This window comes from Trachurus trachurus (assembly GCF_905171665.1).
Source record: "Trachurus trachurus genome assembly, chromosome: 11".
Taxonomy (NCBI): Eukaryota; Metazoa; Chordata; class Actinopteri; order Carangiformes; family Carangidae; genus Trachurus; species Trachurus trachurus.
Genome location: NC_139904.1, coordinates 13,895,641 through 13,915,049, shown reverse-complemented (window position 1 = coordinate 13,915,049; position 19,409 = coordinate 13,895,641). Strand labels below are relative to the sequence as shown.

Sequence of the window (19,409 nt, the reverse complement as noted above, 5' to 3'; positions counted from 1 at the left end):
TAGTGTCCATATGTTGTTACAATGCCTGTGATTTCCATTCATTTTGAATGCAGAGGAGACACATTAGACCAAACCATGTGTGGTGCACTGTTATAATGAGGATGGCGTCAGGTGCAACACAAACAAAAGCACTAGTCTGCAGACATCACAGCTTTGACAGCAGGTCTAATCAGGCAACAGACGTGGAAACACCTGTGTGGGCGGGGCCACGGCGGCTTTAATTTGCATCCATGTTGGGAAGATTATACATGTGAGCAAATGAGCAGAGAGGAGGCTTTTGAATTGTTTTTTTTATTTACACTCATTTATATAATCTCTTCTTTATACTGTGGTCAGGCACCGCACTGAACGTGTACTACATACAGTATATTCAAGTTTAAGAATTACAGTGTGAGCCAAAACAATCAAACTACTCACACAGACATTGAAGTCAACAGCAGATACTTTGACAGGCTGCTGCAGGTGTTAAATAAAGCGAACGATGGCTCCATTTCTGTTTAACTCGTTCAGTGTGAGGGTTTCTGTTATGGTTCATAATATTGGCACAGTGTCATGAGTCACATGCTGAATGAGACACTTGATTTCAGTGATTTTTACATCCATCCATCACTTTGTTGGCATATTTTAAAACAAATTATAAAAAATATTTAATGTAACAGGGCTTTTGTTTTCACAGTCTGATATTTTAAAAGGCCTCATAGTCAGTTTAAAACATTTGCTTCACATCCACATGCGATGTCGTCACTCGATGACACTGTGAAATGTGAAATGTATCTTAAGGAAGCCGTCGAGCCCGAGGAGCTTCAGGTTTGACACTTGCGCCATCTTTGATGCTTTGGCCTAAGACACCTGTTCAGTAACCAGACATTCTTGTTCCTCCTCTCTGATCCTTCCCGCTGCGGCTCCTCTCGCTCTCTCGATCTCCTCCTGCTCGTGTAAAGAGTTCTGCCCCGTGGTTTTGCCGTGCTGCTCCTTCAGGTGTCGTCGCAGGGCGGGCTTGTGGGCGAAGCGGGCGTGGCAGTAGGCACAGTGGTGCGGGCGCTCGCCGCTGTGGAGGTTCATGTGGTCTATCAGTGTGGACTTCTGAGTGAAAGTCTTGTAGCACAGCGGGCACTGGTGGGTTTTGCCGGCGCCCCGGTGCACGGCCATGTGTCGGGTGAGGTTGGCGGAGTGGTGGAAGTGTTTGCCGCAGCAGGGGCAGGCGTACAGCAAGTGGGTGGAGCGGGAGTGGACGGCCAGGGAGTGGGCGGAGGGGAACGTCATGCCGCAGTGCTCGCAGATCACGGGCCCCGTTACGCTCGAGGTGGACCCGACGACTGCGACGGACTCGTCCCCTCCCTCGTTCGTCCTGACGGCCGCCATCCCCGAGCTCCCCTCGCCCGCGCCGCAGCTGGACTCCTCCAGGGAGAACTGGTTCAGACTGCCGGCTCCCATCGGCGACCCCTTCTCTCCGTGGTCGCTGCCCATGCTGAAGTCCAACCCCGGGAGTTCCACCGAGACGTAGCTTCCCGCCTTCAGCCCCTCTTGGCTGTAGTCCAGCCCGAGACCCCCACCCAATCCGGCAGCCGCCAGGTACCACAGGTCTGGGTGGAGACCCGAGCCTGAAGATCTTTTCTCCTGCGACGGCGCCCACCTTCTCCTTTTAAAACCCCTCCCCCGGCCTCTCCCTCGGCCCCGGCCTATTTTATGGTCCGTCAGCCTTTTTAAAGCGCGGAGCCCCTCCACTGTGAGTCCGCCGGTGCTGAGATCTTCTGTCCGATTCATGTCGTATTCAGCACCTTCTCCTCCCATCGCTGCACCGTCTGTCTCTTGGTAACAACCGTCTGGAGGTCCATCAGAGAGAGCTTTCTCCTCTTCCCTGTCTCTGTTCATCTGCTCCTCTTCAGAGATGTACACTCTGAAGACATCGTAGTCCTCCTGTCTGGTTTCTTCCTCCTCGTCCGATCCGTTGACCTGTAACAGAGTTGAAGACTGGGTCAACTAACAAGTCATTTCATAAAACACCTGAAAACCTGAAACCAGCTAATACTTGACCTTTATTGCTTAATAAATGACTTCTGCAAGTGCGAATTAAGGGATTTGAAAACATTTTATTATTAATTTATCATCCTTTTATCATCCAAGCTTTGAAAGACAGTTTTGGAAACAGTGTCATCCCCTTCACATTTTCATCCTATTCTCTATCTATTCCATGTAAAACCAACCATTTATTACACTTCATTTGTGTAGAAAATCAACAGCACTCTCAAATAAGTATTTTTAATATAAATCGAACAGCAGCAGTCACAGAAAAAATGGACGCATTTCGGCTTACAACAGACGTGTGCAGCTATGAGATTTATATTAAAATAAAGTATTATACTTATTTGAGAGTGCTGTCGATTTTCTACACATTGATTTTTTGGATTGGCAGAGGCACCTGGATATCCTCTGAGACTTGAGCGAGCACACCAAGTATGCCGATTACTTACACTTTATTTGACTAGTGACTCTAGTAGGACTGGATTGAAAAAGTACCCTGGTCTTCACACACCTTAATACACGGCTCATCCAGCCTGGGACTGCCATCGTGGTGTTGACTGCTGCCCTGAGCAGACACATCACCGTTGTTCTCCTCTACTGATTGCACTACAGGACTGTGTGGGTCCACGAGGGGCAGCCGGCTGCTGGGGGGAGGAGACGCAACAGAATGAACGCTGCCGCTGACGATCATGGGTTGAGCCTGAGCCTCCTCTGCAGTCACCTGGAGGGTGAAAAGGGGAGGGAAGAAAGACTGATCTGTATCACTGGACACTCTGAAAGTGATGAAAATGTAATACAAAGTAAATGCTTAGGTGAAGGTGCCATTAATTTGAATCAAACACACAATTGTCGCATTTCTTAGCCTCAAGCCAAACAGGAAAACCCTAACTTGATTGTCATTTGTAACTTTTCAGATTTAGCTGTAACCAAACCAAGTCAAAATATTTTACCAAAATCCAGAGAAATAAGCCAATCTGAGGTACTGTACAACATATTAGAAAGAGCAGCATCTTTGGGGTTACTGACCTTCGGTGGACTGGGGTTCTTCAGCTGGACGTACTTCTTCAGAGCTCCTCGGCAGCGCTCTACAATATGCTCCATCTGCAGATAGCTGGCAGCGGTCAGGTAGTTGACGATCTCCTCCGGGTTAAACTGCAGCACACCAGTGTAACAAGACTGGAGCAGGTCACACACCACTGTGGAGCTGTACAGCATTGATACCTACATGGAAATTTCAAGAAACATGGAGAGGCACAGATTTTAACGCTGTATTATGAGTGTTGATTGAAGAGAGATACAATGAAAGCTTTGACAGTGTGTACGTTAACATCTGCCTACCTGAAGCTTGGCGGATGGGTTGAGGAGGAACTGGTCTCTCAAGAAGGGCGAACAGGCAGCAAGTACGACCTTGTGCCCCCTGAACGTCTGGTTGTTGGTGACGATGGTGATGTCACAGAAATGCTGGCGAGCCCTCAGAGTATTCATGTGCCTCAGGGTCGTGTCCCCGTGACCCGGTAACCGGAAACACAGCAACTCCATCCTGCCTAAGTAGACACCACAATTTGTGTTATAGTTTACATTTTCCAAGAATCAAGTACCGATGGGAAGAAAAAAAAATTAGGAGGTGTTTAGATAATCAAATCATACACCAAATTGCCTGAGAGGAGGAATCATCTGAATGGAGTAAATATCAATGTCTTAAATCACTGGCAGAAGCACAGAGGTGAAGTGATTGGTCGATTTATATGGTAATTAACCAGAAACCATTTGGTTTCACCTTTTGTCTTGTCAAGTTGATATGTAGCCTAACATGTGGCAAAACAAAGATGGTCTTGATTTAGGTATGCACATTTGTGATTTGCTATCTTACTATGATCTAAACTAACTGTTATACATTAATTATGTAAGAAAAGCCGCTGATAATGTTGATTTAACTACGAGAACAAGTTAGAGTATGTTCAACAGATTGCATCACAAGTCCAGCACATGTAACAGAAGGAGAAATTTTAAGTGTATTACCGGTACTAACCAATTACACATTTATTTAATCCGGTAGCCTATACCAGGTGCTGTATGTATAGTCACACGTCACTGTAATTTATAGATACTTTATTGATAAATTGTCAGGTTTGAATTGGGGGACATTGAAAAGTTAGCTAACGAGCCTGTGAGAGAAGCTACCCAGAAAGTCTAACATAGCATCGGTTCCAAGAAGTCAAGTGAAGTCTATAAATATATATTAGTCTATTTAGGCGACCCGTGTGAGGTTAAAACCGACTACGACATCTCCAGTTCCTCTTTTTTTCTCTCGTGGCCTAGCAAACCCACTGGTCTGGTCGGTAAGCTAATGTTAGCTACTGATTAGCTTCCTGGTAACCATTGATATAAACAAAACAAAAAAGCTCCCCTTAATAAACTTTGTCGTCGCCCACCTTCTCTGTTCATCTTCCGTATGTCTCAGTCAGTACCAGATGTTTTTGTTTAGTTTCAGCGGACTAAACGGCGGCGGCTACAGTTGTTGACCGGGGCAGTGTTTTCTGTTTTCTCATCCCTGTTGCCACTAGCTTCCATCCCGATGATGTCTGTTGTTTACTTTTTGGCCCTTTTTTTTTTTTGGAGGAAGCGCATCTCGTGACAATAGCGCCAACCAAACCACCACCTCCGGTTACACTAACTGACTTTGAATCGGTTTTCCTGGAGAGGTCTCCTTGCGGTTTAGCCGTGAAACCAGAGTACGCACGCTGACTTCCGATCAGCCGTTTTTCAAAATCAACCGAACGAACGAACACACGTACGGAACGGAGGGGCGGGGCTTGTCCCGTGACGTAGTACGTTATTTACGTCGACGCTCTTGGGGGAAACATGTCGGCGTCTGAGACAACGACAAAGGTAGGATAGCCATTGCAACACAAAATTACATTTTAAGGGCATTTAAGTTTGTCTAAACGCCGTAAAACGTACAAAACACACAACAGAACCGTGTCTGTGAGGCTGAACTGTGACACATCCCAACATTTCCTAATGTGTCGGATGTACGAGCCTCTTTGTTGCCAGCTGTGCTGCAGCTGCTAGCAGCATTAGCCTGCAACAGTTTTAAGGATTGGTTTAACGTTGTTTTGCTGTATTATGTTTGTTTTCTTTACAAATTTTCCTCAATTATCTGACTCTTTACATCCGCTGTATATACAGGGCACTGTCTTGTGTTAAACCCGCGTTTGTTTGTTTTGGTTTTTCTGCCTGGAGCTTTTTCAAAGCAAATAAAAGGAGGGATTTTAAAAACAATCAGTTTTTGAATTTAACCTCATACTCTTTTTTTTATTTTACGGATCTTGTTGGCTCTAGTGCTCTGTTTTAGTTTGTGTTAAAGGCGTGAATGGGTAAATTCAATGATGGCTTTAAACTACGGTAGTGTCAACAGAGGGAATAAGTCATCGGTTCAATGGTTTGTTCTGCAGAGAAGGTGCACATTACACAGCGCATGAGCGGTTGCAACTACAGTAACGTCTACGATTGTTAATAAGGCTACTATATTTTGTATCTCTAGTCATTTGCTTTAAGTGGAGCCAAATTCCACATTTCATCTTACAAAGCTTCATTCATTCATTCATTCATTCATTCATTCATTCATTCATTCATTCATTCATTCATTCATGCTTTCACCTGCGATCACATGACTAAAATCTGAATGATGGAAGAACTATGTAGATAAGAATAATCATTTCTTCATGAAACATGTGGGCATTAGCCTATCATAAAAAATACCTAAAAAATAAAACAAAATAGATGTATTTCTGATGATCTCTGTGACACAAATGATTTTATTAGATCATGTTAATACAGATGCATCAGTGTGCAGGACTTTAACTGTTGTAACTCGTTGTTGTCGTCTTTATTACATTGTAATTATCCACTGTAATGCTATTAATTGTTATAAAATGGTGCATTGCTACTTGACAAGAAGGTTGAGTACGTTTCTTAGTGTGTCTGAGTATATTGCGTCACTAAAACAGATCACAGCTCTGAAGCTTGAGTGTTTGCAGATTATTACATTATTATTACTAGGTGCATTACATTCTTATTGCTAAATAAACTGATATGAAAAATGCTCTGTGTTTCTGAATATCAGCTGCTTTTAAACTAAATGATGGCAACACATTTTCTGACATATTTTTCTGTTGTTTGTTTATCAGGAACCCCCAGAAGGAAATGACTCGGAAACACCGGCAGAGTCGTTAGCCGGACCAAGTCAAGTCAAGGAAGGTACATAATAATATGCATCTCATCTCTGCAGATAAATACACTAGGGGTGAAAACTTAATGTCTGTAGTGTGTGCTTTAGTTTAAAATTATATAGCTGTTTAGATTTTCACTTCTCCGTCTAATTTATAACATGACAGACTCTGAATGTTTCTCAGATCATGCGGCCTCCACCACAGCTTCTGCTGCCAGAAAGACTGAACCAATGGGTGGTATGTCTTCGATGTTGTCGTCTCAGCAACCAGGGAAGGAGGGCGAGAAATCGTCACCGGTCTCATCCCCAAACAAACCTGCTCCGGGTGAGACTTGGATCAGCTTAACTGTTTTTATCCTGAAGCGTCGTCGTCATTATAGCAGCATATTCATACAAAAATACTTCTTACAGGCCACGCAGCAAAGTCCCTTCCATCGACATCCTCCGCGTCCTTGTCCTCGTCCTTTTCTTCCGCCCCTTCCACGTCTTCAATGCCGACTCCCGGCCGAGCAAAGATGAGCGTCTCTGGGCCTGGCAGCAGTAAATCCACGCTGCCACCTGCTCCTTCCTCCTTCTCCTCCTCCTCCTCCTCTTCTTCTTCTTCCTCCTCCTCCTCTGCAGCGGCGTCCTCATCTCCCTCTGTCTCCCCTCTTCCACCCAAGATCCACCGAGCCCGTAAGACCATGAACAGGCCTCCACCAGGACAGGTGAGCCGATATCATCTCAACATTTTCGTCTTTCATTGCTTTGACCCAGTGAATACTCTCGTGGACTTGTTATGAGAACAAAACACGAACATACACACTCTGTAGGAGTTGTTCAGTTTTTCATGGAACCATTTCTTGATAATTTGAGTCACTTTTTAATATTGCACCACAGATGAGTCATGTTGAAGCACCTGTGACTCCAGGATCCTCCACCTTCCTTTCCTCTGATGCTGAAACTGGTTAGTATCTGTAGCAAATTCATTCTAACTAATAATTACCTGTGTAAAACAATCTCATAGCTTCAACAGTGTCAGAGTGCCGCCTTGTTCATATTGTTTTGTCATGTGTACCACAGGTGTAAAAAGGAGAAGACTGGATAATTTATCCGACAAAGCAGCTGAGAAGTCTGAAAACATTCCCGACAACGCTCAGAGTGTAGTAAGATGACGTTCCTGCATGTAGCTATATGATTTCTGCTTTACTAAGAGAAGCTTTTCAGTTTCTATTAGTGATTGTCTCTTCTGATTTCCTTTTTTAAAACTCAGGAAGAAACACTCTTCCATAAAAAAGTGGAGCTAGTTGCCACGACGGCACCAGTGAAGGGCAGCAGCAGCGCGGGGAAGTCGGAGGAGGAGGAGGCAGCCAAGAAAATGCAGATTTCCAGTCCGTCCACACGAGATTCAGAAAAGGTAAAAGACTTAGATTTTCATATTGTCCCTTTTAAAACACAGTAGCCATTGTCAATCAATGATCATTTTTCACTTGCTCTATTTTCACTTCTTTAATAGTTTGAAGATGGTGGGGCAGAAGCAAGGCATCGTTCTTCAGACATGGAGGTGTCACTGAACATGTCAGATCATGTGAGTGATGTGAGATATTAGATACCTTGATAATTGCTTATGTCTCTTTTGCTTTTTTTAAAACAATTTATGACCCGTTAACACATGTAGATGTAAACCCACAGATCTGATATCACCCCATACTTGTCTGCAAATTACATAATAACATAATAGATAATTTTTCCTCTTCACACACATCAAATGTTATATTCAGACAAACTTTCTCCCCTGCAGAGTTCAGAGTCGGAAACACAGAGAGCAGCTCAGAGTAGAAATGAGAGCGAGGAGTCTTCATGGCCTCAGTCGGACCAGGAGAAGGAGAGAAACGCTGCTGATGTGGTGGAGACTGTGGGAGGTGAGTGATATCACACGTAAGGTTTTCAGAAACCACATCTGCCATGCAGCTGTAAATGTGACAATAAGTGTCCATACTTTTTACTTCTGTTCAGTGACAAAAGAACACACAGAAGACACATTTGTTTCTCAATATATACATAAATGTGCAGTATGTATTTTCTCATGTGTCCTTCCCTCAGCAGGAAGGTCAGCAGAGTACACAGAGGTTCCCTTGGGTGCTCTGGACATCGCTGCTGCGGACAGTCTGACACTTTCCCCTCATCACGGTTAGTTTATAATTGACACATCACTGCAAATAGCTCCGACATTAATCATACAGACACTCGGGGCCTGTGACCCCGAATAAGATGAAGCCTTTTGTTTATGTCCTTCAGCCTTGAGATCGCTTACTCATTTTTTCGAAAAATCTAATTACAGACGGCAGCGATGCAGGAGACACGGAGCGGCTGGAGGAGCTTCCTCTGTGCAGCTGCAGGATGGAGGCTCCTCGCGTCGACAGCACCAGCCACCGAGTCAGCAGACAGTGTATGGCCACCGAGAGCATCAACGGAGAGGTCCGTCTCTTGTCTTTTAGGTTTTTGTTGTTCACTCTGCATGTGATCATCTGAATCAAGAACTGTCATGTGTGGATTTAGATTGTGGATTGGGGTGATCTGTGAGAGTTTGCAGACTACCAATTAAAGGGATAGTTCAACATTTTGGCAATTTGGCCCATTGCCATAATCCCTATAGTCATAGCAGCAGGTTTGTTACCTTTATTTGTCGGTGCATGTTGCTGCTCAGAGCTACGCTACGGAGGCTAATGGGATTTCTTGGTTTCCCTCATCAAACTCATCAAATACACAATCCAACAACTCCAAAACACCATCGTGGACAAGTTGTGACCTGCACATTCACCACGCTGTGATATAATAACGGAGCGTTACGAGACGGAGTTGTGTTGGAGGCAAATGCAGAAGCTGTTTGCCGAAAACCTGCCCCCGACAGGAACACCCATCAGCGGTTTTGCATGAATTTACCTCGAAAACAACCCTGCCTGGTAACATTGTGTTATTATCTCATAGCGTGGTGAATGTGCAGGTCACAACTTGTCCACGACAGCGTTTTTGAGTTGTTGGATTGTGTATTTGATGAGTTTGATGAGGGAAACCAAGAAATCCCACTCGCCTCCATAGTGTAGCTCTGAGCAACTCACGGCTCTGCTCCGCTGTTCTAAAAATAGCTTGCACCGACAATTAAAGGTAACGAACCTACTGCTATGACTATAGGGATTATGGCAATGGGCCAATTTGCCAAAATGTTGAACTACTGTGATGTCCTGTGTTGCTGATCTGTGTGTCTATCTGTGTCTATGTCCAGTGAAGTGGAAACAAATTTCCCTTCTGAGTTGAATAAAGTCTAAGTTTAAGTCTACAGCTGTGCAATCTAATCTCTTCTCTCCTGCTCTGTCTCTCAGCTGAGGGCTTGTACCAGTCGGACCATTAAAGGGGAGACCATGCGGCCGTCCAGCAGGGTGCCGCTGATGGTGCTGTGTGACGTCCATCGTTCACACATGGTCAAACACCACTGCTGTCCTGGCTGCGGATACTTCTGCATAGCAGTAAGAGTTTAAACCACCGACTGTCCACCTCCTTCTCCTCCTGCATCTTCTAAACCTTCTCCTCTTCTCCTCCTTCAGGGCACGTTTCTCGAGTGCTGCCCAGACCAGCGCATCGCTCACCGTTTCCACCGAGGCTGTGTGACGGTGCTCGGCGGCGGGCGCAGCAGGGCGAACGGCGGCGGGATGCTCTTCTGTCCCCACTGTGGCGAAGACGCCTCCGAGGCCCAGGAAGTCACCATCCCTTCCTTCAGCTCGGCCACCACCTCGGCAACCACCGTCGTCACCATGTCGGCCTCCTCCACCACCACCCCGTCCCTGCCGCCGTCGGCCCCCACCGCGCCCTCGCTCACCGCCTCCACAGGGGGGATGAAGGACGGGAAGATGCCCGAAAGACCTGTCAGGTAAGAATGAATGACGTGGGTTTATCAACTAATCCGCTTAAAGGGATACTTCACCCAAAATCGATAATTCACCAATCATCTACTCACTGTCATGCCAAGAGTTATCAAAACACTTTTGGAGTTCCAGGGGGGGGTCCGGCTGGCAACAAATTTTTATATAATGGTGGCGGATAGAGTTCACTTTTGAATCGTCCAAAACACGCACTATGAAACATCATAGCGAGATTTGCTGTGAGATGTTCTTCCGTGTTTACATCATACTTCCAATGGTTTACAACGATGAACGAACATCTCGCAGCAAATCTCGTGCATGCGCACAAACATCAACAGAGCCACTGGGAGCTACTACTACAACAAAGATAAAAACAGAGATCAAATAAATTTTTCCAAACAACTTTTTCATGTGGCGGATTCAGGACACTTGGGTCAGTACAGACGGGCAGTATGGAGGTATTTGGATGTTTTGGACGATTCAAAAGTGAACTCTATCTGCCACCATTATATGAAAATCCGTTGCCCCTGGAACTCCAAAAGCGTTTTGATGACTCAGAAAGTTCTCCAAACCCTTCCTTGGCATGACGGTGTGTAGGAAATTGGTGAATTATCGATTTTGGTTCAGGTATCCCTTTAAAACCTCCTCACCTCTCTCCTCCTTCGTCGCCTCCTCTAGCGCTCGCATGCGTAGCCACGGTTTGGTTACACTGGCCGTGGAGCAGCAGCAGCAGCCTCCGCAGCCCGTAGCCTCGGCAACGACCGTGACCGCCGTCCCCCCAGCGGAGGAGGGAGTGGACAGTGTGGGACCGTCTCTCTGTTTGCCGAACGGGAAACCCATCAGCCCCGGCGCACTTCCACCTGGGCCCAGCAGGGCGGCGCTGCAGAAGGCCATCCTGACACAGGACACAGAGAGGTTGGAGTTCATCAGATTAAGATTTGTAGTAGTCAGCCACAGTAGGCTCTTCTGAATTGAATTGACATTTTAGCCAAAAGGACAAACTCAGAGTATTTCAGACCATCATAGATAGATAGATAGATAGATAGATAGATAGATAGATAGGTAGATAGATAGATAGATAGATACATAGATACATAGATACATAGATACATAGATACATACGGTAGATAGATACATAGATACGTAGATGGGTAGATAGATATTTTTATTAGTCACATGCAAGGCTAAAACCAGGGTTAAAAACAGTGCAGTGAGATGCAAAAACCAAGCGCACGACTGTACCAGTGTACACATGAGAATGAATAAAGAACTATATAAAAATATATGCACACATACCCATACATACACACACACACACACACACACACACACACACACACACACACACACACACACACACACACACACACACACACACACACACACACACACACACACACACACACACACACACACACACACACACGTTAAAAGGAGAATGTCAATACAAGTGTAAAACAAATGTAAAACATTGTTCTCGATATGTAAATAGATAAACAAATAAATAAAGAAGCCCATAAAAGCCCTTAAATCATGGCATGTTCATGGTCCTTACTGCCTGTGGGGGAAAAAGCAACTCATGTGGAGTTTGTCCTTTTTGATTTTCCAGGAGGAAGAAACTGAGGTTCCACCCTCGCCAGCTTTACCCCGCGGCCAAACAAGGAGAGGTGCAGCGGGTTCTGCTCATGCTGAGTGAGTAGCAAATACGCCTTTTACTGCAGACACTGCTTCCCATGTGCTTTGACATAGATGAGTCTGTCTTAAAATAAATAATCCTCATTACAAATCATCAATGTAAACTCCCCACAGTTCTCACAGCTGTTCATCCCAAGACCCTTGTACACAATTTGTACAGAATTGTTTATGATGTCTGTTCTTTTTTTTTTTATGTGTGTGTGTATGTGTGTGTCAGTGGAGGGCATTGATCCAACCTACCAGCCCGACTCTCAGAACAGGCGCTCTGCTCTGCATGCTGCTGCTCAGAGAGGTCTGCTGGAGGTCTGCTACATGCTGGTGCAGGTGGGAAGTTCAGCGCATAATTGGCCCCTTATTACATATAATCAGAGGTCATTGTTTGTAGGGCCGGGGCCGACACTTATTTGCATTAATCTGCCAATTCCTCGGAGTCGAGGTTGGTGGTTTTGTGTTTTGTCAGCTATACTCAAAGATATTGAGTATGTTGTGATATCTCAGAGAAAACCATAACATCTTCACATTTGATAAGCAGTTTCAAAGTGAACAGGATCATTTCTACTTGGAAAATGACTAATATGATTAATTCACATATCATCAAAATTATATTCTGTTCATAATCTAATAGAGTAACTGTTTCAGCTCTACAGTTTTAATGTAAACAAGTATAAAAATTAAGCAGCAACGGATAGAAATATGAACTCAGAAACACCTCACACTTTAAAGTGACCGTGATCTACAATGTGTCATCTTGTGCATCTTGATTAAAGATAATTGTTCATTGTGTGCTGACAGGCTGGTGCTCAGGTGGAGGCCCAGGACAAAGACATGAGGACTCCCCTGTTGGAAGCCATCATCAATAATCACTTTGAGGTGGCGCGTTACCTGGTCCAGAACGGCGCCTGTGTTTATCACGTTGTGAGTGTCTCCTAGTGCCTGACATAATAAAAAGATAAATGTAATCATTCAGAGGTTTGGTTTATATATTTGTTTACGTCATTGCTCATCAGGAGGAGGACGGATACACCGGCCTCCACCACGCAGCCAAACTGGGCAGCCATGAAATCGTCAGCATGCTGCTGGAGACGGGACAGGTCGACGTCAACGCACAGGTAAACTGCAAAAAAAGTCAATGTTTTTGGTCAATAAATATTTCCATTATTGTCTTTGAGGTATGAGGGGCTTCTATTTTTTTAATACTAAACTACTGGACAACTACCGTCTAGTATTTATATGATAGATATGTGATTGTCCGTCTTACTGGAGACAAATGACTGTGTATCGGTCTTAATACTTGATTTCTTCTTGGTTTTAGGACAGCGGTGGCTGGACACCGATCATTTGGGCCGCAGAGCACAAACATGTTGACGTGATCAAATCGCTGCTGAACAGAGGAGCTGACGTCACCATCCATGATAAGGTAAATTTCTAGTAGTCAACACTGGGCTCAGTAGAAAGAGTCAAAAAGTGTATTTCTAGCAGCTCGCTTCGAAATACACACTGTACAAAGCTGGATTTTTGGAATTGTCTGGTTTTATACACAGTATATGCTTGAAACATGTGTGGGGTTTTTATCACTTTTGTTTTCTGTGTTGTATTGCTAAAGAAGTTTTAATAAATGTTTCACAATTCAGCTTGAGTTATTGAACTTTTAAATTGGTGATCTTGAAATACTTTGTTTGAAAATATATGTTTCATGCGGGAATATTAGTCTGTACGTTGCCACGATTTGATTTGCTCAGCCACATTTGCTGCGACAGGTGCTTTAACTTCCTCTCTTCTGAGAAAGATGATGAGAAGGTGTTGAAGCTTGATCGCCAAGCGGTGGTGACAGAGACGGATGGGTGTCGTTGTATGAAAATATTTCAGGTTATTACTTTAAACAGTCCCATGTTTCCTCCCAGGAGCTGAACGTGTGTCTCCACTGGGCGGCATACGCAGGGAGCGTGGACATAGCAGAGCTGGTGTTGAACGCCGGCTGCTCCCTCGCCTCAGTTAACATGCACGGGGACACGCCGCTCCACATCGCCGCCAGGGAGGGATTCCTGGAGTGTGTCACGTGAGTCGTTAACAACCTACGTAACCGATCCGATGTTGGAGTCTCTTCCTGTATCCTGTGCTTTAACTCTCTCTCCACCAACACTGATTGAATCGGTTCTTTCTGCTGCAGGTTGTTCCTGTCCAGAGGTGCAGACATTGACATCATGAACAGAGAAGGAGACACACCTCTCACTCTCGCACGGGTCGATACACCGGTGTGGGTCGCGCTCCAGATCAACAGGAAGCTGCGGAGGGGAATAACCAATCGCATGCTTCGGACCGAGAGAATCATCTGCAGGTGCGTGGTGTTGGAACTTCTTCCGTGTGAACAGGATTTTTGTTTTTCTTCTCTGATTCAACCCCTTCCTTCCTTTTCCAGTGATATTGCTCAGGGCTACGAGAACGTCCCGATTCCCTGTGTGAACGCCGTGGACGACGAGGGCTGTCCCTCAGACTACAAATACGTTTCAGAAAACTGTGAAACTTCAGCCATGAACATCGACCGCAACATTACACACTTGCAGGTAAGAAACAAAACAAAAAGCTAACACTTTATAATAAGTACACACTATTAAGCATTAGTTAAGCATTAAATACTATAACACATGAATACTCATTAGTATGTAGTTTATAAACACAGTTACACAGTCATTGATAAGCACCAACTGTATTTATAAACTACATACTAATGAGTATTAATGCGTTATAAATGAAGAATTCAGTATTTATTAATGCAGAACTAATGCTTAAAGCAGAAGTGAGTGATCCGGTCGTTTTCGCTAATGCTGCGTTCCAGGCAGGCTTTTGAAATCGTAAATTACAGCTTCAAGTCACATCTTACGACTTTGTAGCGTTCCAGGCAACCCACTCGTGTTTTTCCGACCTGTTTTACCGGTGAAAGTCACTATAACGGCCACTCGTAACTTCCGACCGGTGAACTCGTACCAGATCGAACTGGTACCACTTCACGGTCGGAAAAATACGAGTTTCCTTGAACGCACCATAACAGTCCTCGTCGCTACGTCACCACATTCACGGCGTTCCTTGGCTGCACACACAGCCCTGCATGCCGTTCTCTCTCCTCATTGGATAAAAACTGTAGGATACGATAAATGTTTTCTCTTCGGCTCAGAGCAGAGCAGAGGGACTGAGAGACCCGTGTTTCAGTCCAAACACTCTATGTAAGTGATTGCTGTCGGAAGATATAACCATTTAAGACTTATATTAACACAAATATATCACTCACTTCTGCTTTAATAGTGTGTACTTATTATTTAAAAAAAAAAGTAAATTAAACTGTGACATTTTTATTACACAAACGCACACAGCTGCTTCTCCTGCAACTTATTAATTCAGTTATCTTTTTCTCTCAGCACTGTAGCTGCACAGATGACTGCTCATCTAGTAACTGCCTTTGTGGACAGCTCAGCATCCGTTGCTGGTATGACAAGGTAAATACAAATGTTATTTAAAAAATCCACATTGTCAACTTGATTTAGTCAGAGAACCTGTAGTAACCTGTGTTTTTGCCTCATTTCAATACTGACCATGATTCCTCAACCCTTTGCATTTGTTTTGCATTGTTGGTGATGTCAGCACCAGGTTTTGGTAAAGGAAGAAGATGATATCTCAAAGTTTTCTGTGCAATCAATAAATATCTGGATAGTTTGCAGTTACTGATTTTTCAAGTTTTGACTTGAATTAATTAGTTGTGGAATATTTCAGTGTTAAACTGAAGAAGTGAATGTAATAACAACTCATTCTTGCCTCATTTCATGTTACTAGGACCAGCGGCTGCTCCAAGAGTTCAACAAAATTGAACCTCCACTTATATTTGAATGCAACATGGTGTGTTCCTGTTATCGAACGTGCAAGAACAGGGTGGTGCAGGCCGGCATCAAGTAAGATTTTTAAGTTATATTACATATAATATATATGTAAGATATAATTCAAGATGATAAAAGAATAGAAACTAGTTTAGCTGTTGAACAAACTGTCTGAAGTTGCAGGTTTCCATGGAAAATCCTGTTGTTTTTTCCATATTGGTATCAATAAGATCAATAACTGTTGTCCTACATCTTGTAGAGAGACTGTTTACAGTTGGAAACATATGCCTCAATCTAATTCAGCTCAGTATTTACATCATTAGTCATTAGTCTCTAGACACTTTGAAATGAAATCACCTTGACTACTTTATAATTTCCTCTGTTTCCCTCAGAGTTCGTCTTCAGCTCTACAGGACAGAGAAGATGGGCTGGGGCGTTCGAGCTCTGCAGGATATTCCCCAGGGAAGCTTCATCTGCGAGTAAGAGAAACTTTGCCAACTGCACTCACAACAGGCTGCTCTCATGTGAACAGTCAGAGGTTAAAAGTTACATTTCATCCCTCCCTCCTCGCAGATATGTTGGGGAGCTGATCTCCGATGCAGAGGCAGATGTCAGAGAAGACGACTCTTACTTGTTTGACCTGGACAACAAGGTGAATCTTTGCTTTTCAGTATCCACTTTGATAGAAACGGATGATTAGTCACTGGAAAAAACGGTGCACCTGGCCGGTATACTTCCTGTTTAATGAATATAGTAAATAACTAACCAGGCCTGATCTCATGCGGAGAACAGAGAGATTGTATCTGCCACTGCCGAGCTAGACAACAGTGTCCCAGTTTGGAACTCTTTCTGTGGAAAGTGCTTCTTTTTTCTTCATCTGCCAGTTTCTGTAAACTGGCGCTTTTACCATTTATAAATCATACAAACTCACCAAAACTGTTACCAATCCTGTATTCTGTGCCGTGATGTCAAATTTTATACTTCAATTCTCTTCAGTGATTTTGTGCCACTGTGTTTTAATGGAGATAAAATGAACATTTTTAAACTTTTATTGAAGTGACAGACAAGCAGCATGTTTTATTTGGATAAAAATGATAAATAATAGATGTGAGTGTCTGTCTTGTCATCATATCATGGCAAACTCACTGATAGAAATTGAAATATTTTAGTGTGAACCAAACTGGTAAATCAACATGGTAAAGGCAAGCAATACAACTGGTTTGTGTTTTTTGTTTTTCTACTCATATTACTCCCTCCTCCTACGCACCTGCATCTTCAGGTGTGCTGAGACCTTTCACTTACTCATATTACTGAAATCTACTGGATCTAAAGAAAGCTATGATTAAAAAATAACAAAAAGATCCGCACACCATTAAGCTCCCATTTAGGATAAACACCTTACATCAGGATGCCTTTATTTCTTGCCTAATTCATATGGTTTTATTTCATTTATGTGCTTCCTGTGCAGGATGGGGAGGTGTATTGCATCGATGCACGTTACTACGGCAACATCAGCCGCTTCATCAACCACCTGTGTGACCCCAACCTCATCCCAGTTCGTGTGTTCATGCTGCACCAGGACCTGAGGTTCCCTCGCATCGCCTTCTTCAGCTCCAGAGACATCCTCAGTGGACAAGAGCTGGGGTGAGAAGTCGAGGCTTTTGTCATCATTTTATTATTTCTTTATTTTCTTCCGTCACATCCTCCAAGCTGCTTTTCTTTTCTTTTCTTTCTTTTTTTTCACTCCACACCCATCCCTTTTTTCTTGCTATTTTTTTTATTTTCTTTGAGCACACAGGGTATTGATTGTTTTTTCCTGCTCTTTATTTTTTATTTTTGTAGTGTATTGGATTGGATTGTGTCTTCATTTTTCTTGATTAAAAAAAAAAAAAGGCATTATAGTATTTCTTGATTTGTTAATTCATATATGTCTAGATCTTGAAATTGATTGATTCTTTAAATCTGAGGTCAGGTGTTCCAAACTTAAATTCATTCATCAAAAGTGATCCATGTCGTGTTGCCCATATTGACCCGAGCCCTCATTTGAGTTGACTGGTCTTTGTCTGTCTCATTAGGTTCGACTACGGAGACCGGTTTTGGGACATCAAGAGCAAGTATTTCACCTGTCAGTGTGGATCAGAGAAATGCAAACATTCGGCTGAGGCCATCGCGCTGGAGCAGAGCAGGCTGGCTCGGCTGGAGGCCTGCCCAGAATCGGGAGTCGACTGTGGGATGCCAATGCTAGGAAACTCCTAAAACACTTAACCTGCGGGGCCTTTGGATTAACCCCTTCAGTTTTACATACGCACATTGGCAGTGGAGATAAACCATGAGGGGTTTTTCACGTGTAAAGTTCTTTTCCATTTACGGTGCTGTTTTTTTTTCTACTTGTGATTAAAATGTTTTTTTTTTTGTTTTCTTTATTTGAGGACATGGGCCTTAACCTTTTTAACTGTCATGTGTATCATGTTTGAAGAAAAACAGGAGGTCCTGTGATTCCATAAGTACAGTACTTTTACTGTATCTCACTCTGAACTTTTGCCTTGACACGTGAAGTTTGTGCGTTAGGAATCTGCCGTCATATAACAGTCATATATATATTCATGTATTTTCTGTTGTGCCAACAAAGACAATGCATTTCGACAGAACAGTAATGGGTCGACTTCTGGCCCATACTGGACTGTCCATACGGACCTGAGGGATAGTGTTGTTTTTGAATGATTGTGTTAGCTTTATGTTCTTTATTTTTATACATATTGTCTTCTTTGTCACAGTTAGTATAATAAATTAGCTCATGAGTTCATCTTTGGACTCTTCTACTAAGTGTAGTTTCTTTCTTTTTAATCTGTTACCATATGTATGTGCAAAATATAGATTTTAGGATACATTTAGGTCTGAGGCGCCATCATCACCTGTTGGTGTTTATCATATTCATTGTATTATCACTAGGGGGCATTTACAGGCCACACTGCAAAGCTGGAGGAGCATGGGGGCAGGATGCTGCAGGAGGTACTGGCAGAGATTAAATGACATGAAGAGGTCTCACTCTGCCAGTTGTTCTGTGCATAAAAAAATCATTTAATTATGATTAGAAATAAGAAATGCCAATTTACGGCCAACAATATACAAAGAAAAATAAAATATAAAATCCAAAACCAGTAGGCTACCTTCCATCACAACATGTTTCTATATAAATTCCCCACCTTTTTTTATATATCCTCTTAAACTGAAAAACATTTGAACAACTTTTTAACTTGACTGTTAACAAATTCCAAACCCACCACAGAAATGTACATTTGTTTTTAACTTGAATAGGTCCTTGCCATTTGATTTTTGAAATTAAATTTCCTTCTACGACTGACATCTTGAGAAACTAAAACAAAAATACTTGTGCAAAAAATCTCAATGAATGAGAAATCCAGGTCTGTTGAGCATCATGTGTTGACAAATGCTTTTCTCATTTAAGAATTGAGCCAAGTGAATGAGAAAAACTTGATTAAGTATAGTATTTTACACTATGATGTTTCTCCTTAAATCGAATACATTATTAGGTTAGCCTATTATTATCTATTTACCACTATTGAGTAATCATACTTCGCCGGGTATTGCCATCACGAGTGCGTCCTCTTGCCAACAAACGATCTTCGACAGGGCGCGCGCAGGTGCTCATCCCTCAGCAGGTGCGCTCGTGTCGTCACTCCC

At 43.3% G+C, this 19,409-nt stretch overlaps 2 protein-coding genes across 2 annotated transcripts; one reads left to right on the top strand and one right to left on the bottom strand.

Annotated features, from left to right (window-relative positions):
• Window positions 1-281: 281 nt before the first annotated feature.
• LOC310993963 (uncharacterized protein) lies at window positions 282-4,787 on the bottom strand. The gene is made up of 5 exons (XM_083982454.1): window positions 4,455-4,787; window positions 3,361-3,566; window positions 3,049-3,243; window positions 2,534-2,743; window positions 282-1,953 (listed from the first exon to the last, which is right to left on the bottom strand). Exons 1-5 carry the CDS (start codon window positions 4,465-4,467, stop codon window positions 841-843), a joined length of 1,737 nt encoding a protein of 578 aa, XP_083838580.1. The 5' UTR covers window positions 4,468-4,787; the 3' UTR covers window positions 282-840.
• Window positions 4,788-4,878: 91 nt separating this feature from the next.
• Window positions 4,879-18,400, top strand: ehmt2 (euchromatic histone-lysine N-methyltransferase 2). Its single transcript, XM_083981702.1, has 28 exons — window positions 4,879-4,911; window positions 6,213-6,282; window positions 6,438-6,578; window positions 6,665-6,960; window positions 7,133-7,199; window positions 7,316-7,398; window positions 7,506-7,649; window positions 7,749-7,820; window positions 8,034-8,154; window positions 8,339-8,422; window positions 8,574-8,710; window positions 9,613-9,756; window positions 9,835-10,157; window positions 10,828-11,064; window positions 11,759-11,841; window positions 12,062-12,168; window positions 12,637-12,759; window positions 12,852-12,953; window positions 13,157-13,261; window positions 13,746-13,900; window positions 14,012-14,179; window positions 14,261-14,405; window positions 15,255-15,332; window positions 15,667-15,782; window positions 16,100-16,186; window positions 16,281-16,359; window positions 17,176-17,351; window positions 17,783-18,400. Exons 1-28 carry the CDS (start codon window positions 4,885-4,887, stop codon window positions 17,961-17,963), a joined length of 3,651 nt encoding a protein of 1,216 aa, XP_083837828.1. The 5' UTR covers window positions 4,879-4,884; the 3' UTR covers window positions 17,964-18,400.
• The last annotated feature ends 1,009 nt before the right edge of the window (window positions 18,401-19,409 follow it).